Source organism: Cryptosporidium ubiquitum (genome assembly GCF_001865345.1).
Source record: "Cryptosporidium ubiquitum isolate 39726 chromosome Unknown contig_11, whole genome shotgun sequence".
NCBI lineage: Eukaryota > Apicomplexa > Conoidasida > Eucoccidiorida > Cryptosporidiidae > Cryptosporidium > Cryptosporidium ubiquitum.
The window spans coordinates 806,990-833,751 of record NW_021639812.1 but is presented as its reverse complement, the minus strand read 5'-3'; the positions used below and the strand labels follow the sequence as shown (position 1 = coordinate 833,751).

Genomic DNA, 26,762 nt, shown 5'->3' with positions numbered 1-26,762 from the left:
ATAACTATTTTCATGTATTTAATTCTTGTAATATATCGACATTATCTCTTTTTTATAGTTAAATTACAATTACGGTACCTTCTTAGGTTTGCCGCCAAAACACACCCCTCACACAAAACTTGGATGAATTTATACTAAATTCCGGTATACAAAAATAATAATTACGTGGGGTAGTTGGCGCCTCTGCATAATTTGAATGCAAGTATTATTATTGCATGAAAAATTGCAAAAGACTTAAAAATAAGAAAAGGAAAGAGAGAAATAAGGTTTTGAGTTTTCAAGTAAATTTTAATTTTAGAATTTGGAAGAGATGAATTTTTGGCCCAAATACACATTTTTGGTGCCAATTATGAACCGTATAAATACAAGTTTGAAGGAACAAAGGGAGAGATCAAAATTACATAGATTTGAGAGATTGATAAGGATTTTGAAGGAAGAATGCAAATTAAATGAATTAAGGGGAAAACACATTTTTGGTGTGTTTTCTGAAAATATTGGAACTTTTTGTAAAACAAGAAGAGGGAGTAACATTTTTTCTATTCCCAACAAGGCTCATTGCTGTGGAATTATAGGGTATATTGGGTCAGGAGATGCCCAAAAAGTGTTGATGCAAGGAATAGAGATACTTCAAAATAGAGGGTATGATTCATGTGGAATGAGTACAATAGACGAAAATGGAGAAATGATAACTACTAAGTACTCATCTAAAGAATGTGGAGACTCAATCGAAAGATTAAAGAATGATGCTGAGTTGTTTCATGGAAACCACCATATTGGTATTGCACATACTAGATGGGCAACACACGGAGGGAAGACGGACTTTAATGCTCATCCTCATCAGGACTATAAGAAAAGGATTAGTATTGTACACAACGGCACAATTGACAATTACTGTTCTTTAAAGTCGGAGCTAATGGAAAAAGGAATTCCGTTCCAATCAGAGACCGACACAGAAGTTATTGCAAACTTGATTGGAAAATATCTCGATGATGGAGAAGATTTTCAAAATGCTGTCCAAAAATCTCTTTCCCGTTTACAGGGAACCTGGGGGATTGCAATTCTTCACAAAGATTTCAAAGACACAATGATACTTTCTAGACACGGTTCTCCATTGCTTGTTGGCGTCCAATCAGGACATATTTACATTGCTTCAGAAACGTCAGCTTTGGCAAATTATACAAATCAATATGTAGCTTTGCAAGACGGAGAAATTGCTGTATTATCCCACGAAGGGATTGACAAACTAATTACTCCTTCTAGACTTTTGTCTATTGACCACGAAAAGGTCGAATCTTCTCCTTCTCCATATCCTCATTGGACATTGAAAGAAATATATGACCAACCTCATGCATTGGCAAGGTCATTAAACTTTGGAGGCAGAATTTCTCCATATAATAATATGGTAAAACTTGGAGGGTTGGATCAGAGACTAGATGAGTTAAAAAGGGTCCAGAACATGATTCTATTAGGATGCGGTACAAGCCTTCACGCATCCTTATTTGCCCAGCTTTTGATGGAACATGTCAGTGGGTTTAATACAGTTAGTGCTAAAGACGCTTCCGAGATTTTAGTTACTGGTTTTCCACGAGAAAATGCTGGAGCTATAGCTATTTCTCAAAGTGGGGAGACTGCTGATACTGTTAAAGCCATCAATATTGCTGATAGTCTTGGGATTCCAAAAATATCAGTAGTAAATGTGGTAGGGTCAATGCTTGCTAGAGCCACTGGTTGTGGGGTTTACTTAAATGCAGGAAGGGAAGTTGCAGTTGCTTCCACCAAAGCTTTCTCCACTCAGGTTCTTGTATTATCACTTATTGCTGCTTGGTTTGCCCAAAACAGAGATACTGTTACTTCACAAAAATGCCAAGAGTTACTAGAAGCAATTCACAGAGTTCCAATTAGTGTTGGAGTTTCATTACAAGTCAAAGATCAGTGTGAAAAAATTGCTGAGCTGATCAAGGATAACAACTCTATTTTTGTTTTGGGGAAAGGGTATGGCTATCCTGTAGCTTTGGAAGGGGCTTTAAAGATTAAGGAAATATCTTATATACATTCTGAAGGTTATTCAGCTGGAGCTCTAAAACATGGACCTTTTGCTTTAATTGATAAAGATTCTCAAACACCTGTTATTCTCGTCATACTATCTGATGAACACCATTCTTTGATGATGAATGTTGCACAACAGGTCAAGGCTAGAGGAGCTAAAGTAATATGTATAACAGATGACGAGAATTTGTGTAATGATATTGATTGTGAAAAGATTTTAATCCCCTCTAATGGTCCATTGACTGCTTTGAACGCTGTAATTCCATTACAGCTTATAGCATATTATTTGGCTGTTAAAAAAGGTATAAACCCTGATAAGCCTAGAGGTTTGGCAAAGGCTGTAACTGTATTTTAATAGATTTATTTAGGAAAAATATTTGATCTTTTGCATTAGTAGCCATTTAGTCCTAATCTTCTTTTACCCATTTTTATTTAATTCATGTTTGATTCGATACCTAGTAATAATTGCCTAAATGGAGGTAAAAAATGAACAAACCCAGATACTCGAATAAAAGGAAAAGTTTAAATGATAATCATTTCTAATTAAGTAAAATAAGAGACTATGAAGCTTTATCATTAATTAGTCAAATTCCCAAAGAGAACTCTAAGGAAACTTATAAAGTTTTTAATTTAAAATATCCCTACTGTATTCATTTGCTGCCATTATTGTAATAGTGGATGAATGAGTAACACTAGGAATCCGGAATTCGATCTAAAGTTGAATAGGATGAATCTATAATGTTTCTCTGCCAGTAATTTACTCGGATTTAATTTTCAGAGATGTGTTGCTTTTTCTTAAGAAAACTAAAACAATGCTAATGTTAGCTAGTAAGAATAGTATACTTGAGTGGAAGAGCTGAAGATCAATAATCAATTAAAGTTTCAAATTAATGGAGGAAAAATAACCCTGAAAACTTACACTCAGAAAGTATGGCTGCCCAAGCATTTCAATGTGATATGCAAAATATAACCATGAGAGTTTAGTAATCAGCCAAACTCCTATTGAAATGAGGATTGGTGTGAAGGAAGCACTAGCAGAATGAATTATCCCTTTAGATTCGTCGAGCTGAGCAATATTATTGGTCAGGTAAACTCTGAGGGCGAGAGGGAAGAGGATGAACCACCATAGGAAGTACTGAGATGTGCAAACTTTGTTGAAAGCTACAAATAGAATGGTCTGGCAAAAAATTGCCATTATGCATTCACCTTCCCTTACTAGAGATATTCCTGATAATGTAACCAGTAACATCTGGGGGATAGAAGCTATATATGGGAGAATCTTGTAAACAAAGTTTGACGCAAGAGCCTCTTTTGCTGAGTACATTGTAAGGTAAAATAGGTAAAAAAAAACTGAAAAGTTGTGTCTGTGGTCTTTTCTGATTGCATGGTATAAATAAGTTTCATATAGGAACTCCCAACCATATATATAATAAAAAAAGGAGATCAAGGAAATGATTGTAGAAAAGCTGACCAATCCAAATATAAGCTGGTCTATATTAAGTGTGGTAAATACCTTAATAGGAAGGTTGAGTATATACCTGAAGAGTGGCCTGTCCTTTTTTAGGTAGTTTGGGTTGATAAAGAAAATAAAAGGGAAACCATAGATAACTGGATATAGCTTAAAGTGAACAGAAAGACCAAAGAAGAAAGCTGAAATGACAATATTCACTTTATTGTTGAAGCTATCGTATTTAGCTTTCATTAGAAAATATATAGTAATTAGGACCAAAATAGAAGGAATAACATCTGCACTTCCTCTTGCTGCAATGACAACAGGAAATGGATTCAGTAACCATGTAGAAATTAGAAACCTTCTTAGAGTAACACTTCCCTTAATCTTAGTGTCATTATCTACGTCCAACAAGATAAGTAACCATTCGAGGATTTTACCTGAAAGTATGTTTACAGCACAAAACAAAAGCTTCGAAAGAATCTCCATCTTAAATATAATGTTAATTGAGGTAATATAAGCCAATAGTGGAGTATATCTATATGTATGTCTTGTATATGGTGATTTTCCGTGGAGAACTGCCTTGGCTGCATCCGTAAAGACCTAAGATTGTTATGACTCAATAAAAAAAGAGATTATAAAGTGGGGTTAAAGTCTACAAGACTCACACACATTTTGAATATAAAACATATCAATCCCACTCTAAATCTACTGCCCTACTTACCATGTAGTCAATGTCAGTAAACTTCACAGATAGATTAAATCTATCTTGAAGAAGACCATAAAACAAGACAAGCAGATGGAGGCACGTTGTAGAGAGGTATACATGCTCTACAACATACCTAAATGCCTTCCCTATCGTCTTTTCAGACCACATTTCACCTCTCTCTGTTTCCTCAAAGAATTATCTTTTCTCACAAATTTATTATCATTAAAAAAATAAATGTATGATACCGCCCAAACTTAGGCGGGAAAAGCGAGACATTGCGATATGGATATGATTATTATGGAGGGGAATATATTAGGTTGGTAATAAATATGGGATATTTTTAAATTTACGTTGGGGGAGTGGGAAGGGAAAAAGGGGATAAAATAGATCGAACCAATTATATTACGAGCATAAGAATTTGTCTTTGAGTTGGTAACTTGACTTAATAGTTTTAAAAAATTTCAAAATAATTTTGATTAATGCATTAGGGGCAAATATATGCACGTAAAAATCTTAATTTATTAAGTACTGAAGTATAAGTACATTTGAAATAAGGCCTAATCAAAATTGAAAATAAATAGTTACCTAGAATATTATCAATTCAGTAGTAACGTTACAGAGTCTGGAGAACGAGAGTAAGTAAGGATCCAAGATACTATTATTGGATCTTCGAATTCTTGTAGAGGGGTCAGATTGGTTGATACTAATCTTTCTTAGTCTCAGTAGAGTGTTTTTATTTTTTATTTTATATTGTTAAAGGCCTTAACCTTTATTATTGTTGCTCTTTGGGAGTTAGGAGAGTAAAGAATTCAGAGTTTTATTTGGCATTCTTCTTTTGCTCTTGAGATTTGACCTTACTAGTATATTATATTGTTGATTACTAAGAAAATGAATGATAATACTCCTAGATCACCATATTCGAACAGTAATGGTGAATTGTATGATCCATCTGTATTTACTGAGAACGTTGATACCGTTGCAACTCGTTCAAAGAATTTACCATTTTACGAGATATATGAACCAAAGCCAACTCCAGCAGATAAGCCATATAGAGTTAATGGAGCTGAAGAATACAAAAAGCTTTATGAGGATAGCATTAAAGATCCCGAAGGTTTTTGGAGTGAAATGGCTAGAAAAGAACTTAGATGGCTTAGAGACTTTACTAAAGCCAGAAGTTCTGGTACTTGTCTTCAAGATCGCCTTGCGTGGTTTTTGAATGGAAAGTTAAATGTTTGTGATAATTGTGTGGATAGATGGGCTGAGATACAACCAGATACTATTGCACTTATTTGGGAAGGGGATGATCCAGCATCTATTAGGCATATTAGTTATATTGAGTTGTTTAGAAACGTCTGTAAGATGGCCAATGTCCTGAAGCGATTTGGTATTAAAAAAGGTGATTCTATTGGAATCTATATGCCAATGATACCTGAAACTATATACACTATGTTGGCTTGCGCTAGAATAGGAGCTGTTCATATGGTAGTTTTTGCTGGATTTGCTGCTCAGAATCTTCTTGAGAGACTTGTGAATGCAAAATGTAAAATAGTAGTCACAGCAGACCAAGGATCTAGAGGTAAGAAAATTATTCATTTGAAGAATATTGTAGATGAAGCTCTTCAAAAGGTTCCTGAGATTAAAACATGTATTGTTTTCAAACATTTGAATGGACCTATAAATTTTGTACAAGGAAGAGACTTTGATGGAGAAACATTAATGAAAGCTGAAAAGCCTTATTGTCCCTTAGAAGATATGGATAGTGAAGACCCACTATTTTATTTATATACTTCTGGAAGTACTGGCACTCCAAAAGGTGTTCAACATTCTACAGCTGGATATCTGCTTTATGCTGCAGTTACTCAAAAGTACTTGTTCAATATTCATCCCGGAGATGTATTTGGATGTGCTGGAGATATTGGATGGATTACTGGACATTCTTACCTGGTTTATGCTCCTCTTTGTAATGGAATTACAACCTTAATTTTTGAAGGAGTCCCTACTTTTCCTGATGCTGGAAGGTATTGGGAAATGGTGGAGAGACACAAGGTTACTCACTTTTATGCTGCTCCTACTGCAATCAGGACTCTTAAACGTCTTGGAGATGAATTTGTCACTAAGTACGATAGATCATCGTTACGAGTTCTAGGATCTGTTGGAGAACCTATTAATCCCTCTGCATGGAGATGGTACTATAAGGTTGTTGGCGAGGAAAGATGTTCTGTAGTTGATACTTATTGGCAAACTGAAACTGGAGGAATTGTGATTGCTCCTATCCCTGGTTGCTTTAGTACTAAACCTGGATCAGCAACATTTCCTTTCTTTGGAATTGAACCTGTGGTACTTAATCCTGAGACAGGAAAAGAGATTGAAGGAACTGGTTCTGGTGTACTTTGCATTAAAAACTCATGGCCAGGAATGTTTAGAGGAATTTTTGGTGCTCACTATCTTCATGAAGATCTTTACACAAATCCTTTCCCTGGATACTACTTTACTGGAGATGGTGTTTTAAGAGACCAAGATGGATATCTATGGATTACTGGTAGAATTGATGATATAATTAACGTTTCTGGACACAGACTAAGCTCTAAGGAGATTGAAGATGCTATTACCGCCCACAATGGTATTGCAGAAGCTGCTGCTGTAGCAATTGACCATGATGTTAAAGGCAGTGCTCTTGTTTGTTTTGTTGTTCTTAAAGATTCTGGCAGTAAATCCTTTGAATTTAACAATTCCAGCCCTCATCCTCTTGAAGCTGAACTTAGAATGTGTGTAAGAACCCAAATTGGTCCTGTTGCAACTCCTGATCACATTATTATTGTTGAGAATATCCCAAAGACAAGATCTGGAAAAGTTGTTAGACGCCTCCTTAGAAAGATTGCTACAGGATGTGATGAATACGGAGATATTTCAACAGTTGCAAACCCTGAATGTATTCAATCCATTGAATCATCCTGGTCACAATACCTCAAAAGGTAATCAACGGTATTCTTATTGCTATATCTAAATTCACTTTTTCTATGTTAAATGGACTATAAGATATTATCACTCTTTTCTTAAAGAGATTTTCTAACTAGATACTTGATTTAAAGAGAATATCAAAATATAGTACATATATAATTTATTAATATATTTCTACATATATGTTTAATTCTATTAAAGGTTCTAATTTGGCTTATCTCATTGCTGGTGCATTTGGTACTGATAAAGCTGCTAGATTTTGTGGACCTTTTGGTCTTCCTGATGGAAATATTTGCCAGAACCTTAAAGTTTCATCGCCTGCCCCTGTTACAATAGTTTGACCATCAGGAGATACGGCTAAATATAAAACTCTATATGTATGGCCAGTCAAAGTTGCAATTTTCTGCATAGATGGCCATTTCCATAATATAACCTGGTTTAAACTATACCCATGGGTAGATACTAATTCATTAACATTTCCACTCCAAGCAATATTACATACTTGTGAACCAGTATCTACTGCCATTACACATGAATTAGTAACAGTATTCCAAATACGAATATGTCTATCAGCAGTTCCACCACCTGATGCTAAAAGCCCAGATTGATGGGGGTTCCAAGATAAAGCTTTGACTGCAGCAGTATGTTCTTGAAACTGGCACACTGGAGTATCATATCCTTGTGACCAAATAAGTAACTTATTATCATTACCTCCAGTAGCTAACTGGGTTTCATTTGGACTCCATTTAACACCACAAACTTCTTGTTTATGTCCCAACCACCTGCTACACCAGTGTTCTTGCTCTCTTACATCTCTTAATAATACAGTGTGGTCCCTTCCTCCCGTTGCCAAGATCGGCCCGCACCAATCCATTGCACCAATTCTTGCTCTGTGTCCATTTAATGTACGTACCTTTTTCTGTTCCACAACATCCCAAATCTGGACGGAGCCTTGTCTAGTTCCGACAGCAAGGTGATTACCTTGTTGTGTCCATGATACACTGGTGACAGTATCTTGCTCTTGCAGATTTAATAAGTTGGTGACTTTACATGTTGATGCACTCCATAAATAAACTGATGAGCTTAGTCCAACAGCCAGCAAGTTGGTAGAGCTCCAATCAACTAAATTTAAGTAGAAATCGTCTTGTAAATTGGGAGCATCCAGAATTTTGAATGGCCCCTTTGGAATCTTTCTTGAAATTGGACCCATTCCCATATTTGAAGAAGATAACCATGCTGGATCCATAGAAACTGATCTCAAAGGTACAGTTGCAAATGGGTCAAATATCTCACATGAATTTAATCGAGAATATTCATTCTCATCACCATATGATTTATGATTCCCTAACTTTCTTCTTTCTTGTAATCCCATGGACTGAGAGCCTACTCTTAACTTGATCGTTGCAGAAAAGTCACTTTCTGTTGTTGGTAGTAATTCTGTTGCTAAAAGCTCATTATAAACAGAAATAGGGTTTTGAAAAGTTCTTTTAATAATGGAATTATTCATCCCAAATCTAGAATATCTCTCATATATATAGTTTTTTCCCAATGGCTGGGAAAGGCTTGACAGATTCATCTTAAAAATCTTTTTTGTTGTTCTTGATAAGGTTCTAATTTTAATAATAACTTAATTTTTTTCATCTAATTCACCTCTCATTTACTTTTTGAACTTTTAGCTTTATGTTTACTAAACTTATAATAATGATTTTAAATCTCTCCTTATTTATTTTTGTCTAAAATATTCTTCAGATCTCACTAAAGCCCCTATTCTCAATCTGCTACCCCTATTTTATTTGTCAAAAATCTTGCATCTTTCCCAATGATGCAGTTTAACTTCTTTTAATGACCACTAGTCACTTAAGTTTTTCCCATGTCTAACTGCAATTTTCCATGTCTTTCCTTTAGTCCCTAACGTATGCGTCTACTACAATACTAGTTAAAATTGAAGTTAAGGTTAATGGAAGTTTAGAGAATAGTGTTTTGAAAATTCAAAATTTAAGAATGTTTTGTTAGATTTAGAAATGTGAGATTCGATATTTCTTAAGGTGGAAAATGAATTCTGCTGAAGCTTTTTCAGCTTTGATTTTAATTAATTAAATGAATAACATGATTTTTTCATTTAAATAACTTAAAATATTTAACAAGAATAAAGCTATTTAGTATGATTTTTTTTTTAATTTTATTTTTTTTTTTTAAGCTTAAAAAAATGAAATTAATTGACTTTAATTAAATACACAATTGACTTTTATATGAAATAATATTTATATGTGGATAAAAGTGGTCCAACCACATGCAATTATGTTTGCATGAATGCCGGTATGTAAAATCTATAGATTATTAATTTCGAGTCAAACAATACTATTATATAGGTTGGAAGCGGGGTATGTAAGGGAATAAAATAGAAAAATAGGTATTTTTGAATTATGAAAAAACTGCCCGAACCAACGTTGAAAAGCCAAGGGAACTTAAAATCAATAATTGTAATTTTCTTACGAGTTGATAAAATTCAGATGGCCATCCCAAGTTAACCTTGGGTGGAAAAATCTGTAAATTAAGTCCTTTCCTACTTGAGAATTTCCCCTCTTGTGAAATCCTTATATTTTCAGGCGGGCTCATTGGACAGCAGGAATAGGCAAGAGATGCAGTTTAGGCGTAAGAAAAATCAAATAAAGGCTTTATTGCATCTTGGTGTGAATAGACAGTATTGTGTGCATTGTCTACATAAAGAAACTTGAATTTAAAGGAAGAGAGAGGCTGTTTGCCAAACATATTGGGGAAAGTTTCGAAATAAGATTTGAGGTAAAACTGGGAGATTGGAATAATTTCTTGAATTGACATAAATCGAAAAAATAAGAAGAAGAGAGACGAAACAAATAAGTTGAGCCAATATGAAGACGATTAAAAAATTGATTACTGCTTTAGGAGCAGTAATATTTGGGTTTGGCCTCTCGAAGGTGGAAGCGAGAATTCAAATGAAGGCTTATGGTAGTATAGTTTCAACTGCCTATTATTATTCTGATATTTTTGTTGGACTTCCAGAACCTCAGAGACAGAGTGTTATTTTGGATACAGGAAGTAATCTTCTTGCTTTTAGTACTACTAAATGCCAACAGTGTGGTACACACCTTGATGCATATTATGATCCTTTTAAAAGTACAACAAGAAGAGAAGTCTCTTGCCATTCTTATTGTAAGGTTTGTGTGAACCATGAGAGACAATGTGCTTATACTATTCATTATTTGGAGGGAAGCAGTTTGTCAGGAAGTTACTTTGAAGATTTTGTCGCAATTAGAAATGAAAAAGGAGATACTTCTGAGCCATCACCATATGTAGTTGGGTTGTCAACAATATTTGGTGGAATTACTCATGAAACTAATCTATTCTTTACACAAGCAGCTTCTGGTATTCTTGGATTGGCATATACTGCTAGTTCACAAGAAAGAGTACCGTTATTTCAAACTTGGACAAAAAGATCTAAATATGCTAAAGATGCTATTTTGTCTTTATGCTTTAGCCCAGAAGGTGGTGTAATTTCTTTAGGAGGTTATAACTCTGAATATTGGGCTTTAGGAGGTAATGATAAATCATTTAGATCTACTAATGACAATAATTTTTTAAAAAGAATGCTTGGATATTCATTTTTATCAAGTTCAAGCTCAAGCCAATCACGTTCTAATTCAAAGAATACCATGGATTCTAAAATTCAATGGACTCCCTTATCTATTATAAATGGAAATTACTATGTTCAGCTTACTAAAGTTACTGTTCATCAGACTAAGCTAACTTTACACAAGGATTCGTCTTCAAGTAATACAAAACCTGTTCCACTTGTTATTGATAGTGGTACAACTTTGACATATTTCCCCGAACATATATTTAACCAGATTTTAAATATAATTAACCTGAGAATAGCAGAAACTGAGAATAGATCAACTTACAGAAGTTTGGTTGAAGCTGGGTCAAAATTATTGGAATATACTGGTTTTAAATCACAATCTAATGATGAATTAGAATTGGAAATTAAACCAATCTCAATTTTCCCTGGAGAGATTCCTGGAGCTGCATTACATAGAAAGAGGATTTACAGAAGGCTTGGTAATATTGAGGATCTTACCAACACTTTTAATTCAACTGTTCATTCTGAGAATTTATTTGACAATTTTTCAACTCAAAATCAATTAAATGAAACGATCTCTGATTATTTAAACCATACTAATAATAATACTAATACTGATACTAATAATTCTACTTCGACTTCTACTACTGCTACTAGTACATTTTCTTTCCAAGAGTTTGACATCGATTCTTCACTGTCTAGAATTATGCTTGAAACATCTAAAGGCGAAAGATGTTGGAAGTTAAAAGATTCAAATGAAATGTCACGTTTCCCAACAATTACTTTAGGATTCTCAGGTTTGAATGTCGATTGGGAGCCAGCTCAATACCTTTACAAGAAATACAGAAATACTTATTGTTTAGGATTTGATTCAGATAAAACATTCTTAGTACTTGGTGCATCATTCTTTATTAACAAAGATATAATCATAGATGTAAAGAATTCAAGAGCATCATTTGTTAAGTCAAATTGTCCACAAATTGCACATGCAAGGAGAACTTCTACATCTGAGATGTCACAATTATTAAAAGATACATCATCATCATCCCCAGAATCAATCATGAAATCTGAGGTTGTAGTATTTGATTCCAATTCAAGAAATTTTAATGTTAATAGTAATAGTAATCAACATCATTCTAGTACTGAACTTAATGGTAAAAACCCAAGTTTAAGTACTGGTCAAACTTCAACTAAAACAACAAATTATAGATATAGTGCTGACAATCAAACTATTTCAGAATCGTATTGGGAGCCAAAAAACTTGACTTTGCCATCCTCACTCTCCTCGTATTTATCTCCATCAGCTGCACAATATACTGGTGCTACCAATCATTCACTTGATTACCAAAATAACTACCAAGAAAATCACAGTGAATTAGAAAATGGTACTGGTAATATGTTGGTATTATATTTAAAGCAACAATTAGTTGATAATACTGGTTCTCAAGATTTGGACTCCAATAATAATGATAATACAAATCCAAATAATAAAGATTCTTCATCAAGATATAGTACCTCTCAGCCAACAATAATACATTGGTTAATTATTTTAATTACTGCTTTAGCTTCATGTTACTTATTTAATGGTGTAGATCAGAAAGATAAGAATGAGTAAAGTAACAAATCAAAACCGAGAATATTAAATTTTTCGCTTTTTAAGAGTGTAATTAATTATTTAGAAAAAAAATTATGCTTGGATTAATTTTAATAAAATTAGAAAGATTACCAAAAAAATAAGCAAACATAAAAAGCAGAATTAAGCAATAAAAAGAAGTCAAGCATAACAAGATTTGTGGAACTTAACTTTAAATTATTATTATTATGTATTTTTAAATTTTTGTTTCATATTAAAATGGGATTTCAATTATGGTTAAGTTTAGTTAACAAAAAAGTAAATAAAATAAAGTGGTGAAGATCTTATGGCGGGCAAATATATATTTGTTTATTATTGGTATATACACATAATATGTTATTGGATTTTGAATATACACAATTTATTATTAACAAGATAGATATTAATTTTAATCAACTGAGGAGATTCAAAGGCAATAATAAGAAAAGAAACAGGTTTAACTTTTCGATTAGAATTATGCAATATGTATTTATCGGAATGTAGGAGGAATTAGAAGTAATATATATATATATATATATCTATGTTAAAACATCTATTTATTTTGGGGGAGAAAATAATGGCCCACTAATTAAATATAATTAATAATTAATATTTTAAAGGAGAGATAGAATATGATGTATATATATGTCTATATATAATACACCACCACAACCTCTAAATATGGCTGATTCTATTTTTTTTTCATCTTAAATTAATTCTTTTAAAAAATATTTAATGAATTGGATGAAATAGTGATATAGATTAATATAATATATATGGGAAAATCTTTAATATTTGTAAAGTAATATTTGATAAATTTAATTAGTATTAATATTTCGATAAATGGCTGATAAAATAATATATATATTTAGAACAATCAATAAACAAATAAATAATATAAATATTACTTTAAAATATTAAGGAGAAAGAAAGAGGTGATCAGAAAATTATTATATCAGTTTTAGAGGTTCTACTAAGGATTTAATATAGCAGGAAAAAACAAAGTAAAGTAGTAGGAAATGAAAAAATAGGGTTTTTTTTGATAGATGTAAATATAGAGATTGAATAGTGAGATGATTATTATGGTAAATAATGATGTATTGCAAAGAAAATTAGCGCTAAAGTAAAAGTAGAATTAATGATTTAATAGGGTGGATGACATATTCAAAGTAGAGAAGATCGTATATAAAAGGTATTTAATGAGAATGAGGGGAGAAGAGGTTGAAATTATTAGGGGGAAGAAGAGAAAAAAACAATATTGGGTGAAAAATAAGGTGGAATTAATTTCAGTAATAATTTATGAAGATAGATGAATAAATAGAAAGAAGTTGAGGATAATAATAACGATAGAATTTATATTATGAAGTACAAATGAAAAACTAAATGAATAAGACAATTTTTTAAAAAATGTTTATTATTATTTTTAGTTTAGTTTGTAACTATCATTGCTGGAATTAAATTAATTTGATAATAACAACTTGTAATTTATCATTTATTTGTTGGGGAAGAAACGTCTTCTTCTACATCTTCTTTTTCTTTCTGCTTTTTCTTTGCCCTGATTTGTACAATTATGTCATAAACAACGGAGAATGTACAATATAGAATGGTGGCAAGGACAAATATGAGGAATGCCCACATCATAATGATTTGTCCTGGGTGAAGCAGAATTCCTGCTCCACCAATACCATGTTCAACAGTGATTTGACAATAATCACCAGTGTATCCAGTAAGGCAAGTACATAAAATGGGTAAATTTTCTCCAATATATGTACATTTCCCTCCATTTTGACATGGGTTATTAGTTTTACATACATTATTTTCAAGTTCACAATTGTTCCCAGTAAATCCAACAGTACATTTACATTGATAAAATGGGTGGGTATCAGTACTGGTACAAATTCCACCATTTAAACAAAGAGAAGTGGGTCCGGAACTCAAACAAGCATCCCAAGCTAATGATTATTATATAAAATAAATATTTAGTTAGAGTATAACAGGAACTTGTTAGATCTTATTAGAAACTCACCAGTTTCACATTTTGGACCAGTGAAACCATCATCACATACACATAAGAATTGGTTTTGATTGGAAACATTTGGTAAAGATATACATTTTCCATTATTTCCGCAATTAAGAGTTTGGTCTCCAGCACAAATTGATTCAAATGGTAGTGTTTGGAGGTCTCTGAACTTTTTCGAAGCATCATTAATTAAATTTGTGTTTTTTGTGGTAAAATGATTGTTACTTTCAATGGGAAAAAACATATTAATGTAATAGTCACTTTTTTTTTACAAAAAATGGGTAATTGCTTTAATAAACAAATAAAAAAAATAAATTCGTAATACTTTAAATAACTTACGTGTACGAAGTAAAGCAAATATATATGTTATATTATATTTCCTTTTAATATATTTGTTTTTACCTTAGAAACTTGAGCATTCAAAAAAAATCTTAAGTATTTGAGCTTTTTAAATTTAAAATCCTACCTTAACTCGTTAATATTTTATATTTTTTTTCTATTTTTTTTGTTGATATATTTAAATACCGGTATAGAAAGGGAAACCCCACATGCAATTTCATTAAATTTTTTTTTGCACACGTGGCAAATTAATTTGACTATCATTGATTTAATAAAAAAATGCATATATTAATTCTCTATTGAAGTGAAATCGGATAATATATAGAAAGTAAAATGAAGAAAGAATTTGGAAGTAAATAGGAGAAGGGAGTTTACAAGAATAATAATTATAAAAACTTGAAAAAAGTATCAATAAAAGCAAAAATGAGATTAAAAAATAACTGGCGCCAAAGAGGAATGCAAATAGTTTATACCAGTATATTACAAGGCAAACGCGATTCTTCACTTGGAAGTGATGGCTTGAACCAGCTAGCCGTAGATGATTGCCTTAGGAGCCAGCCAGTTTGCAGATTGCATATTTGAATATGTATTAGATTGTCTGTATTGCTGAAATCCAGCTTAAGTGCTTTAAGGGATTCGGCCCCAGTATTAAGGCATTAATCTTCACTAGAAAGAATAATATTATATTTTCCCTGAGTTATTGAAAATTAGAACGACCGGTATGACTAGACTCAGGCTCAGGCTCAGGCACAGGCTCAGGCTCTGGCTCAGGTTTAGGACCAGATTTAGGTTCAGGGTCAGTTTCAAGCTCAATTGAAGGATTGGGATTGATTTCAGTGACAGCACCTGTACTAGGCTCTGGAGAAACAATGCCTTTCCAGCTAAGATAAATCTTTTCTATGTCTTGGGGCTGGAAAACAGTGCATTTGGCAACATAAGACCAAAGACAGTCGTGGACCTTCTTTCTGGTTTCCTCATTCATTGCAAATTTAAGGATCTCATTGATTTCATCCCCAACAACAGGAAGTAAAACTTTGAGGTTAGCAACAACATCGGAGTCGGTCATATTATTTGTAGGGTGGAAAAGTTTCTTGATCTCTAAAAGCTGAGGTTTTACGTTACTATGATTAAAACACGTCCTTGCTTGTTTTTTTAAATCCTTCTCATCAATATTGGAACATTCAAGTACAAATTCTGGTAGTCCCTTTTTACCACCAACAACTAAGGGTTTTGAATAATTTGCAATTTCATTGCCATTGTTATCATTAAACTGTCCAAATGTTTGCCCTCCTTTATCCTTGTGGTTCGGATCCTCATACTTTCTTGCAACCTTCTTACCACGTTTAGGGATAGAATTCTCACCTTTACAAGTATCGGGATATTCTTGATCAGAAGCAAAAGCTGGGATAAGTTTTCTTTTCTTACGAGCAGTTTTACCTATAACCATTACTGAATGTAAATGCTTCATCACTCTTAAAGTTCTTTGTTTTAGCTTATCAAACTTTACACTTTTAATACATGAGAGAGACAAATTTTCATCCATTGACATCATTGTCCAATTTGAAAATCCGTATATATAAATGCCTTTGAGTATATCGATATCAGTTTGAAGAGTCCAGGGAATCCCCCAAGAAGGAGTTCTAAGTGATTTAACCAAAATAGGAGGAAGCTCAAATTTAAGGTACCTACCCTCAAGATCACTCACATCAGATGGTTTTTCTTGGTTTTCATTCTCCGTAGGTGGTTCTGTCTCTTTAACTTCAAAGGAATTTTCAACAGAAAGATCAAACGGTTTTTCTTTATCTTCCTCTTCATCTAAATCTTCATCCTCGTCATCAGCATCATCCTCATTTTCATTCTCGTTATCTTCATCTCTCTTAACTGATTCTCTATCTGGCCTAGCTAAGGGACCAGTTGGAAGACTCCAAGGCTTTTCTACCCCCGGATTGCATTCTCTCATCAGTTTATCAAGTGAAGATAGCATCTTAATCCTTTCAACAAGCTCTAAAGCATTTGCTCTGTGATTTCCAATCAAAAGTAAATTCTTTTTTAAGGCCTTAGAACCATGATTGCTATTATCCACATCATTTTCCTCAACAAAATCTTCTATTGAACCAGGTTCTAAAGATACGCCTCCTATTATTGTAGTATCTGCAGTTGATTGGCCTTCCAAAATACTAGTGCCCTCACAATTTGAATTAGTAATTTGAATATCCTCTTCATCTCTAATTTCTACCTCCTCCTTGGATATGTTTAAAGCACTTTCAGAGACCAATTCTTTTTGGGTTTTCTCGTAACACAGGGCAACAATAATCTGAGACTCATTCAATATAGTACCCCTTTCAACTTTACCTTTTAATCTGGAATCCATTATAATGTCATCCAATCTTCTATATGGATCTCCAAATTTTAAGATTGACCTAAATAACTTAAACCTACGTTTTGGATGCAGTACTCGAGGATCTCTTCTTGATCTCTTCCCACTCTTAACTGACTTTACCCCGTTTGAGATGTCTCTGTAGATTTTATTAATTTCAGTTGGAAATTGTTCATTATCTTGATTATATTTGTGTGGAAAACTAGTTATTTCCAACATTAATGCTTCAAAGTCTTCCCTATTATGCAGTGGTTGCTCAGGAAGCGGATATTCCTTATTAGGAACTAATTCTCCCAAACTTTCTGGAGTTTTATCCAAATCTTTTTCAGAACCTAATTTCATTTCAGTATTTTCAATTTGTTCAGATTGACCTAAATCTGTTTTCTTATTATTTCCATTTGAGCCAGAAGCTCTACTCTTTCCAGAAGTTCCCCCACTTGATTTCTTATTCTTTTCCTTGAATTTTTTTTTTGACTGCTTTTTACTTTTTGTTGCGAAAGTTTCGTCCTCATCTGATCCTTGATCGCCTAACTTCCCATCATCAGACCCAGAATTATCAACACCAACATATGTATATCCATCATCTCTATACTTTAGAGAACCATCTCTCATAGCACTCTTTCGAGGACCAGTAATTATTGTATTTTGTTGATTTTGTTCCATTAACTTAAGCCTCTCCTCCTCTGGAATTGTCTTTTCCCAAAATTCTTTACTATCAAAATCCACTTCACCTTCTGCCTTTTTATTCTCGCTCAGCGGAACCAAAGCTCCAGTGTTTGAATCAATGATTAGGGGTGGCGCCTCATACCTAAAATCTGCAATATTTGCAAATGAACGCAAAAGTCCGTCAGCCAGGCCCTGTGTATCATGTACATGTTCCTCAGCGTCAGCCAAGACTTGGTCTAAATCAATCTGAGATGCAAATCTTCTATCTTCCTCCAAAAAATCTTCTGAATTCTCATTTTCTACTTTTAACTGTTTTTTTGCACCTTGATTATTGTCCACATGAATTCCATCGTGCATGCAAGTTTCCCCACATTCAGAATTGGCACAGTGACTATATGCAGGGTCCGAACTTGACATATTTTGGGCGGGTTTTTTTTCTGTTCCTTTATTCCACAGTTTCTGGGCACCAAACTTTAATATTTTGGCAAGTTCATCACGACTAAAAGAGGCTCCACCAGAGCCAGGTTTTTTTCCATTTGGGTAAAGTGCCTGGGAAGCCATAGCAACCACAGATGCGGCTGCAGAAGAGCTAATTTGTGGTTGAGAGCTGTTTGAGCTGATGTTATTAAGTCCTTGAACTACTAAAGTGTCTAAGACCATTTTAGTTTTTGCCCTCTCAAGAATATTTTCCTCAATTGAGTCTTTAGTAACAAGTCTATAGATTTGAACTTGTTTCTTTTGGCCTATACGGTGAGCTCTAGCTTCTGCTTGTAAATCATTCTGTGGGTTCCAGTCTGAGTCATAGATGATTACAGTATCGGCAGTAGTTAAATTAATTCCAAGTCCGCCAGCTTTGGTGGAAAGAAGAAAGCAAAAGTCGTCGCTATTAGGAGAATTAAAGTGATCCATTGCTTTTTTTCTAAGTTCTTTTCCCATTGTCCCGTCTAAACGTTGGTGTCTAAATCCTCTGAGAATCAAGAATTCCGATATAATATTTAGCATTCTCACCATCTGGGAAAAAATCAGTACTCTGCTTCCTTTTTCTTTTAACCTTGAAAGTAATTTATCAAGTAGGCACAATTTACCACATCCATAAACAAGCTGGTGCTGAATGCTAGCAATTGTAATACCCTGAGAAGGATCTAGCTCTGGCCTGTGAATCAGAAAAGGATGATTACAAACCTTCTTAAGCTCCATACATATGTTTTGCAAAGAGGTCTTTGTACCTCCTGTAGTCTTACTCAGTTCGTCATAATTACGAGTCAGAATTGATTTGTACATGTCTGTCTGTTGAGGAGAAAGTTCCACTCTTAGAATTCGTTCCACTTTATTTGGCAAACTTTTCTCAACATCTCTCTTCACTCTCCTTAAAACATACTCTTGTAATTCATTCTGTAGTTCTTCTAATTGTCTCTGCTTATCTGGCCCAATAACATTTGGATTCTCTATATCAGGGTACCTTAGTCTAAATTCTTGATAATTTTGAAACCTTAATGGATTAAGAAAATGTAAAAGACTCCAAAGCTCCTCTAAATTATTGTGTAATGGAGTTCCACTCAATAATAGCCTGTACATTGTTCCAAACTCGTGCAATTCCTTAAAACGCTTACTGTCCCTATTCTTCAATTGATGAGCCTCATCCACTATCATCATATACCAATCAATTTGGCGAAGAAAGTCACAGTCGACTTGGCTGTTTAGTATTGAAGGAGTAGTTATTACTACATCAAATCTATATCTCCTTCTTGTTTGCCTGGACGATCTCGACCCATAACGCCTAAATAATCCATTACCACCAGTCCCCGCGCGCGCGTATTTTTGCATGTTTTTATGACCATATTTATCACGTGTTTCATCTTTGGAATCTGAATTATTGAAACAGTTCTTTTCAATCAAATCACTGTTCTCAGTGTCTTCATTATCATTGGTTTCATCCTTCATTTCAATTGTTGAAAGTTCGTAAGACCTTATTAGTTCCCTAGCATAGGCATTACCATGATATAACACAACATTTGCGTCTGGTAGCCATTTTTTGAATTCTCGTAGCCAATTATCACTGGTACTTTGAGGTACCACAACAAGAAATGGAGCAACAATTTTTTCCATGTATAGGCAATGCCCAACTACAGAAATTGTTTGAACGGTCTTTCCAAGCCCCATTTCATCAGCCAAAAGAACATTTACATTCTTCTTGAACCTCGAAATCATCCAATTTAAGCCATAAATTTGATAGTCCCTGAGAGTTTTCGGTTGGAATGGTTCGTCATTAGAATCCTCTACCTTTTCAACCTCTTCTTTAAAAGCTTCATAATTTTGAGTGTCTTTATCTTCCATCTTTACATCCTCTGAAATGGAATTGCCCTGCTTATTTTCATTGTTATTGGGTTGATACTCAATCTTCATTGGCTGATCATTTTCGGGTATCGCATCCTTAATATCTATCTTTTCCAAATTCTTGTTTTGGTTTAACATATCCTTAACTTTTATTCCCATATAAAAAGGAGTTGAAAGATAAGGCTCGAATGAGGTTAGGGCAAGAGATCTCATTTCGTAGTCACAACTCTTATCAAACTTAGAAACAAGGTCCATTTGAGCATAGAAGGAGTCAATGTATGACAGGAAGTTATGTTCTTCTAAAGTTTCATAAGACTCCCAAGTGCATTGGTCATAAGGACAACTCAACCACTTAACAAAGTAGTATAATTGTTTCCGATCTTCCTCATTGTTTTTTACTACTCCAGAATTGTCATTTTCTCTATAAATATCAACAATTCTCTCTGGAATTAAAGCATCCAAATCAAGTTGTCTTTGAATTTCAAATGTAATATCTTCCTGCTCTATTTCGTCCTCCGTCATTAATTTACGTCTTTGAATCATATCAGCCATTTTCTTTTGGAAGTTTTCCAGCCTCCTCAAGCCAGCCACACCTTCATTTATTAGAGATTCAGCTGACTCCCATGTATTGTGTAGGTGAGAATAACCCATCCATTTAATTTGATATTGCGTTATATTATTTTCTTCAGGGTTCTGTCTACTGGAAATTACTCTGTCTATTGTCCTTACATTCTGTTGGGTTGAAACAGATACATCTGCCTCTGCTTCATCAGACTCTTGAGTTAATGAGTCTAATGAAACTGAGTCATCAAAACTTAAATAGTTTACTGATTTTCGACTACTCCTTGCAGTCCTCTTAACAGCATTATTTTGTGATATCTTGGTTTTAGAAGGTTTTCTACCTCGCTTCTTCTGAACTGGCTCTTCATACAAATCCTCATCACCATCATCAGAGTCTGTACTCTTTCTAGCACCAAGTGAATTTGTGTTAAAGTCATCACTCACAAAATCGTCATCATCACTGTCATAAAATTCCTCCTCGTTCACATATTCAAGGTCCTCATTCTTCCGAGACTGACTCTTTGACCTGGAAGTCCTACTCTTATTGTATCTATCCCGTGTTCTTTGTATTTTAGATCCCTCCCCAAAATCAGAAAGAGATTCCTCAGATAACTCACTTTCATTATCAATATTGGAAAAGTTTGAATACCGCATCTTACGAATTCTCCCACTCCTTGAACAGCTACCTGATTGAACCTGATTCTGACTTTGGTTTCGGCTCACCGTTTCTAAGCCAATATCCTTAGTAGATAAACATCGCCCCAAAGTGTCTAACTCCCCCTCTGTTGAGGAGTCCGAAAATTCAACTTCCAAATCCATTAAATAATACAATTACTAGTAAGCTTTCATCAGGGCCTTTATGTGATTTATATGCACTTTAATATAATAATAATTTTCTGGCTTTTTTTTATGCTAGACAAACGTCTTTAAAAAATATGCTTTTAGCATAGGCGCTGACTAATTTTAATTAAATTTTCACAGACTATTACAAAGAAAACTTAAAATACAATTTCTATCATCCCACAACACATCCCTCCCCTAACTAAAGTTTATTTACTAAGAAAATGATTAGTAATTTCTCACAAACTTTAATCCATCGAATCTCAAATTAGGTTAATTCTATTTGCAATGTTGCTCACATTTACTCACATTCTACACTACACCAAACAAATCTATAATCATTAAGGTAGCAACTATACCGTACTAAATAATAAAAAAATCTCGTCATAATCAAGATTAATTCATTCCAATTTACTCTAAGAAAACCAAAATTTTATCATGACAAAATTCTTATCTTTTTAGTTTAATTTGTAAGTAAACACATAAGGCGCTCAAAATTGGTGTCGTTTCTGCGCGCCAAATATTCTTAATATTTAAACAATAGAAATAAAAATGAGGGGAGGCAGTAGTAGAAAAATAGAGGTGTAATCAATAGTTCTAGATAAAGAAAAAAAATAAACAATTAGTTAGATAGAGTAGTGAGTTGGAAATGCCAGGGGAACATGGGGGAGCAGGTTGCAGTTGTCAGCATGAGGCTGCAATAACCGGAGGGAAAGACTTACTTCCTCATATTGAATTAGATAAAGTACTGGCTTTAAATGAGCTAAATGTAGGGTCTTGCAAAGGAATATTTAGGCCGTACGAAGAAAGATTACGTGAAGATAAAGTGTGCAAATCCCAAGATGACGACCCAGAGTTGATCATCTTTGTAAAATTTTCTTCTCCATGTAAAATCAATTCTCTTAATATTATAGGAGGAGAAAATGGTAAATCCCCAAACAGAGTGAATCTCTATATAAATGATGAAACTCTAGATTTTTCCAGTATTCCTGATCAAGAACCTGTTCAAAGCTTAGATTTAGTTGAAGATTATTGTGGAACGGTCGATTACTCTCTTAAAGTATCAAAGTTTAAGAATGTAGACCTTTTGGTTATGCATTTTCCAAGCTCTTTTTCAAACGATCAGAGTTGGATTTATTATATCAGAATAATAGGTGAGAGTTCAGGATATCAGAGGAAAGCAGTACAAGCAGTGTATGAATCAAAACCAAATGTTTTGGACCACAAGTCTAATGCCGAATCGTTAAATCACTTTAGTCTGATGTGATTGGCAATTTACTTAGCTCTCTAATACTCAAATTCCGAATTAAACATTTATTTATTTTTGGAATATTCATAGAATGATTATTTACCACAAAAATTCCTTAAAATCATATTTATTTTAAGCATCACAATAAATGTGAAAAATATTAATCATATATATACAGAATCTAATGAATTTATTTAGAAACGATTTCTTTCATATTTTTATTTATTTTATATGTATGGTAACGTGAATCTTCCCGCGTAAATGCGCACATTATCCTTGATAATCTTAATAATTAAAAAAAAAGAATCATAAAGAATTAAGGATGAATGTTAGATTAATTCTGACTTTCAGTACATTTCTTGGTATTTTATGGTTGGATTTAGTGTTTAGCTCGGCTGCAACACGAAAAAAGTTGGGTGCTGGGAATTTACGAATATCTGATCCAGAATTAGAACAATCATTTGACTTTTTCACTAAAACACTTTCAAATTCTGAAAAGGAAAATTTAATAAAACTTAATTCATCGTCAGAATATGCAAGAAGCACTGTCCCTAAGGGAGCAGGGTATGATTACACTGTTCAGACGGCAATTTACACTCTTTCTGAAAGTTTATATATTAGCCCAAATCTATTCAACATGAAAATAATCTCTGATCATTGTTCAAAAAAAAATATTTTTGAGGTCGTGGACTGTTTATATTCTGTTTCAAAAAAAACTTTGAAGCTTTTGAAACTGGTTAGGCAACGATGTTTTCATCATACTGAAAATTCTCATTTAAATATATTCCCAAGACAAGTTGCATTAAAGCTCAAGTTATACTGCGATGAATTTAAGAGAATTGAAATAAGATATGCAAGGCTATCAGATTTTATTTATTTGTTAAAGATGATTCTCAAGAAATCTAAAATTCATAATTCAAATTTACTTAAGCTTTCGAAACTTGTTTGGAAAATAATTAAAAGTCCATCATTTAAGAAGATCAAATTTGTTAAAGATCTTTCATCTCAAGCAGTCTCACCAAAGCCAAAAATTCAACCTAGTAAGAAAGAAGCTGCAACAATCTCAAAGATTTCAACTCTTCTGAGGCACATTGATAACACTCTGTTAGAGAAAGTGAAGATCCTTCCTTTTTGGATCACAAAGTCATCTGAGGAATATTCAGTTATTTTAATTGAAACCGAAGCTATTGTTGATAAAATTTGGTCACCAATGAAGAAAAATATTGTATCAAACTTGAAGAGTCTTAATCAATGTACTTCTGTAAAAAAGAAATCTTACTGTCCATCCAATTCACCAAAATACAAACTTTCTAAGGATGAGAAGTTTATTCAAAATATTAAAAAAGTCTCCGAACAAATACGCTCAGATATTGAATAAATTTAAACCAAATAATGCTTTAACCAATATATTATTCCCAAGCTAACCCTCATATATTATAATAAATATATTGTGAAATATTGTAAGCTAAAGTTCCAAAAGGAATGAATATAATATTATGTGATATCATTTTTGCTGCCAATTTGCTTAATGGTATTTGTGTGATTACATAAATGTTTTTTTCATTGGGTAATACGGGATGTATTAATTAAGTAAGTTTTATTTCCAAGACCTTAGTTCTTTATTTCGCATATATAAGGCATCTATGTGTATTACCATCTAAAAAATTCCCTAAGACTATTTAGCCAACTCGAGCCAATCATGTTAGTTATTATTTAATCTCGAAAATATTTGTTCCCTGAAACCTAATTATTTCATATTTTTTGTTTACTTTCTATATTTCTTTTAACTTGTTCTTTTCTGCATGCCATAATGGAAAGTAATTGTCAAAATATTTCCCGCTTAATTTGTGAATATTACGTGGCAAAATAAATATTTGTTACATGTTGCTTTGAAAATTGTTACACGGAAATGTAATTTGTGTAGTAATTGCCTTAAATTTATTTGAGACCCGAATACAATGAAGGAGAAGGAGGTAAGCAGGAAATATTAATCAAATAATGGTCTCTGTTGATATTTTTGCTTAAATTTTGTAAGAGCTAAAAACTGATTCAGAAAGAGATGAAAAGACGATGGGGCTCAGATTACAAAATGAATCAAATCAAAAGGCTACCTGAAAAGTTTAATTTCAAGAAAGTAAAAATAAAAGAGGGGATATAGAAAAAATTAATATCTAATTATAAGTGTAAACGATTAAACGAGCATTTCAAGTAACACGTAAACTCGTGTAAGCTGAAATAATCAAAGTATGTATGCACTAATCTTTGTCAGCAATATTATTCATAAACTTGGTGATTCTGGATGCATTAATTTTCATTCGCTTAGCTCTTTCTATAAACAAAGGACTGCTTTTCTTTGTAACCATAGGTTTGGTAACAGGAATAAGGGACTTTTTAATATTCATATCTGCAAACATCCAGTTCATTAACAAGTGCTCTGCATCTTCTGAAGCTATCTTTGAAATCTTGTTTCTGCGGAGAAGTCTGATTACAACCAAAGAAATTGCATCTGTAATCGATTGAATACGGCAAATCTCTGATAAAAGTATAACAAGATCTTCATGTGGAGGAAGTTGAACAGTTTCAGAATTTGAATCAAAAATTGGGAATAACTTAAATAAGTCTCTGCGTATTTCCTCTGTGTATATTCTCATAGTACTAATAAGTCTTTGTACTGAATTGGTACTTTTTCCTAAGGGGGAAAATGCTTTGTTCGAACGCCAAATTGATGTTCTGATCTGTAAAACAAAGGCTAGATTTGACTCTAGTCTATTTCTTTCACTATCCAAAATTTCCCTGAGTTCATCTTTTGTAGCCTCATGGTCTTTTTCTGGTTCTATTGCATAACACTCCATGGGTTCTTCCAATGCAGTTTTGAGAAAAACTAATCTATTGGGATATTTGTAAAAGTCTTTATTAGCTCCAACATGATCTTTGGAGACTAATGTTGATACATCAGATTTCTCATCACTTAATTCTTGGCCTTCTACAGCAGTTAAGCTGGTATTTGAGCTTTCTATATTTGAAACATTGCTATCAGAACTTTCTCCACTTTCTGTAGATTGTTGATCAAAATGAATATTGAACTCATTGAAAATTGAATGGTAGGCCGTTTCTTTATCAGTAATTAACTGAGGAAGAGCTTTTTGACACCACCAAATACTTATAGAGTTAATCAGTTCCCCTCTTGACATATTTCCGTTTCTAATTTGAATATCTATGGCTCTTTTAGCCCTATCATAACTACGAGTATCTGATTGACTGGCATTTCCAATTTGTTTAACTGGTAAATGTAGTTTCTTGAGTTTTTGGTCAATCTGGTTCTCAACCTCCCTCTCACAAATCGTCCAATCACAGCCATAGAAAGTTATAAGATTCTTTGGAGCTGGTAAGCTTACTGAAGGCCAATATGGAAGAGAATTTTTATGCTTACTTAGCCAACCTCCAACCTTTTTTAAAGCATCAACTCCACATGAAGAAGATACAATTGAATTAAAATCCAACAACTTGCCTAACTCCTCTATACAATATTCTGTATTTGGTAGTAAAGAATTGATTTTTGTTCTTCCACGCTTCTTTAATTTCTTAGAAGAATCCTCCTGGTCTATCGTTGAAGAATTATTACCAGAAGTGTTCTTATCAATTTCTCCATCACCTGTTATAACCAATTTAGAACTTCTAGTCAAATCATCATTAAATATTCCATCTCCAATTGTTCTTGTTGATAAGTTTTCTTTTAAAGGCTCCAAACGACTTTCTGTAGCATCCAAAGCAGAGAAAAAAACTCCAAAAAGCAGTAAAATTGCAAATCTGCTAATATCTCCTGTTTTCATATTGACATATTAGTCCAAACAGAATATGCACTCTGCTTCTTTAAAAATATTACCCGGATTCTCAAATTATAGAATTTACGGCTTAAAACCGACTACATACAATTGCACCTCAAACCTTTAATGAACAGTATACAAATAGATTAAAGTTTTAAAAC

At 33.3% G+C, this 26,762-nt stretch overlaps 10 protein-coding genes across 10 annotated transcripts; 5 read left to right on the top strand and 5 right to left on the bottom strand.

The window, feature by feature from the left end:
- Window positions 1-310: 310 nt before the first annotated feature.
- On the top strand, window positions 311-2,401 carry cubi_00368 (glucosamine-fructose-6-phosphate aminotransferase; the record flags this gene model as incomplete). The annotated part of the gene is made up of 1 exon (XM_029017382.1): window positions 311-2,401. The coding sequence occupies one exon, from the start codon at window positions 311-313 to the stop codon at window positions 2,399-2,401; it is 2,091 nt and encodes a 696-aa protein (XP_028875961.1).
- A 270-nt stretch (window positions 2,402-2,671) lies between these two features.
- cubi_00367 (PIG-M transmembrane domain containing protein) lies at window positions 2,672-4,373 on the bottom strand (the record flags this gene model as incomplete). The annotated part of the gene is made up of 3 exons (XM_029017381.1): window positions 2,672-2,758; window positions 2,966-4,099; window positions 4,221-4,373. 3 exons carry the CDS (start codon window positions 4,371-4,373, stop codon window positions 2,672-2,674), a joined length of 1,374 nt encoding a protein of 457 aa, XP_028875960.1.
- Window positions 4,374-5,093: 720 nt separating this feature from the next.
- Window positions 5,094-7,181, top strand: cubi_00366 (acetyl-coenzyme A synthetase; the record flags this gene model as incomplete). Its single annotated transcript, XM_029017380.1, has 1 exon — window positions 5,094-7,181. One exon carries the CDS (start codon window positions 5,094-5,096, stop codon window positions 7,179-7,181), a length of 2,088 nt encoding a protein of 695 aa, XP_028875959.1.
- Window positions 7,182-7,377: 196 nt separating this feature from the next.
- cubi_00365 (uncharacterized protein) lies at window positions 7,378-8,739 on the bottom strand (the record flags this gene model as incomplete). The annotated part of the gene is made up of 1 exon (XM_029017379.1): window positions 7,378-8,739. One exon carries the CDS (start codon window positions 8,737-8,739, stop codon window positions 7,378-7,380), a length of 1,362 nt encoding a protein of 453 aa, XP_028875958.1.
- A 1,312-nt stretch (window positions 8,740-10,051) lies between these two features.
- cubi_00364 (aspartyl protease) lies at window positions 10,052-12,394 on the top strand (the record flags this gene model as incomplete). The annotated part of the gene is made up of 1 exon (XM_029017378.1): window positions 10,052-12,394. One exon carries the CDS (start codon window positions 10,052-10,054, stop codon window positions 12,392-12,394), a length of 2,343 nt encoding a protein of 780 aa, XP_028875957.1.
- A 1,485-nt stretch (window positions 12,395-13,879) lies between these two features.
- On the bottom strand, window positions 13,880-14,655 carry cubi_00363 (uncharacterized protein; the record flags this gene model as incomplete). The annotated part of the gene is made up of 2 exons (XM_029017377.1): window positions 13,880-14,343; window positions 14,418-14,655. 2 exons carry the CDS (start codon window positions 14,653-14,655, stop codon window positions 13,880-13,882), a joined length of 702 nt encoding a protein of 233 aa, XP_028875956.1.
- A 792-nt stretch (window positions 14,656-15,447) lies between these two features.
- On the bottom strand, window positions 15,448-21,507 carry cubi_00362 (uncharacterized protein; the record flags this gene model as incomplete). Its single annotated transcript, XM_029017376.1, has 1 exon — window positions 15,448-21,507. One exon carries the CDS (start codon window positions 21,505-21,507, stop codon window positions 15,448-15,450), a length of 6,060 nt encoding a protein of 2,019 aa, XP_028875955.1.
- Window positions 21,508-22,177: 670 nt separating this feature from the next.
- On the top strand, window positions 22,178-22,795 carry cubi_00361 (uncharacterized protein; the record flags this gene model as incomplete). The annotated part of the gene is made up of 1 exon (XM_029017375.1): window positions 22,178-22,795. One exon carries the CDS (start codon window positions 22,178-22,180, stop codon window positions 22,793-22,795), a length of 618 nt encoding a protein of 205 aa, XP_028875954.1.
- Window positions 22,796-23,099: 304 nt separating this feature from the next.
- On the top strand, window positions 23,100-24,155 carry cubi_00360 (uncharacterized protein; the record flags this gene model as incomplete). Its single annotated transcript, XM_029017374.1, has 1 exon — window positions 23,100-24,155. The coding sequence occupies one exon, from the start codon at window positions 23,100-23,102 to the stop codon at window positions 24,153-24,155; it is 1,056 nt and encodes a 351-aa protein (XP_028875953.1).
- Window positions 24,156-25,032: 877 nt separating this feature from the next.
- On the bottom strand, window positions 25,033-26,607 carry cubi_00359 (uncharacterized protein; the record flags this gene model as incomplete). The annotated part of the gene is made up of 1 exon (XM_029017373.1): window positions 25,033-26,607. The coding sequence occupies one exon, from the start codon at window positions 26,605-26,607 to the stop codon at window positions 25,033-25,035; it is 1,575 nt and encodes a 524-aa protein (XP_028875952.1).
- Between the last annotated feature and the right edge of the window lie 155 nt (window positions 26,608-26,762).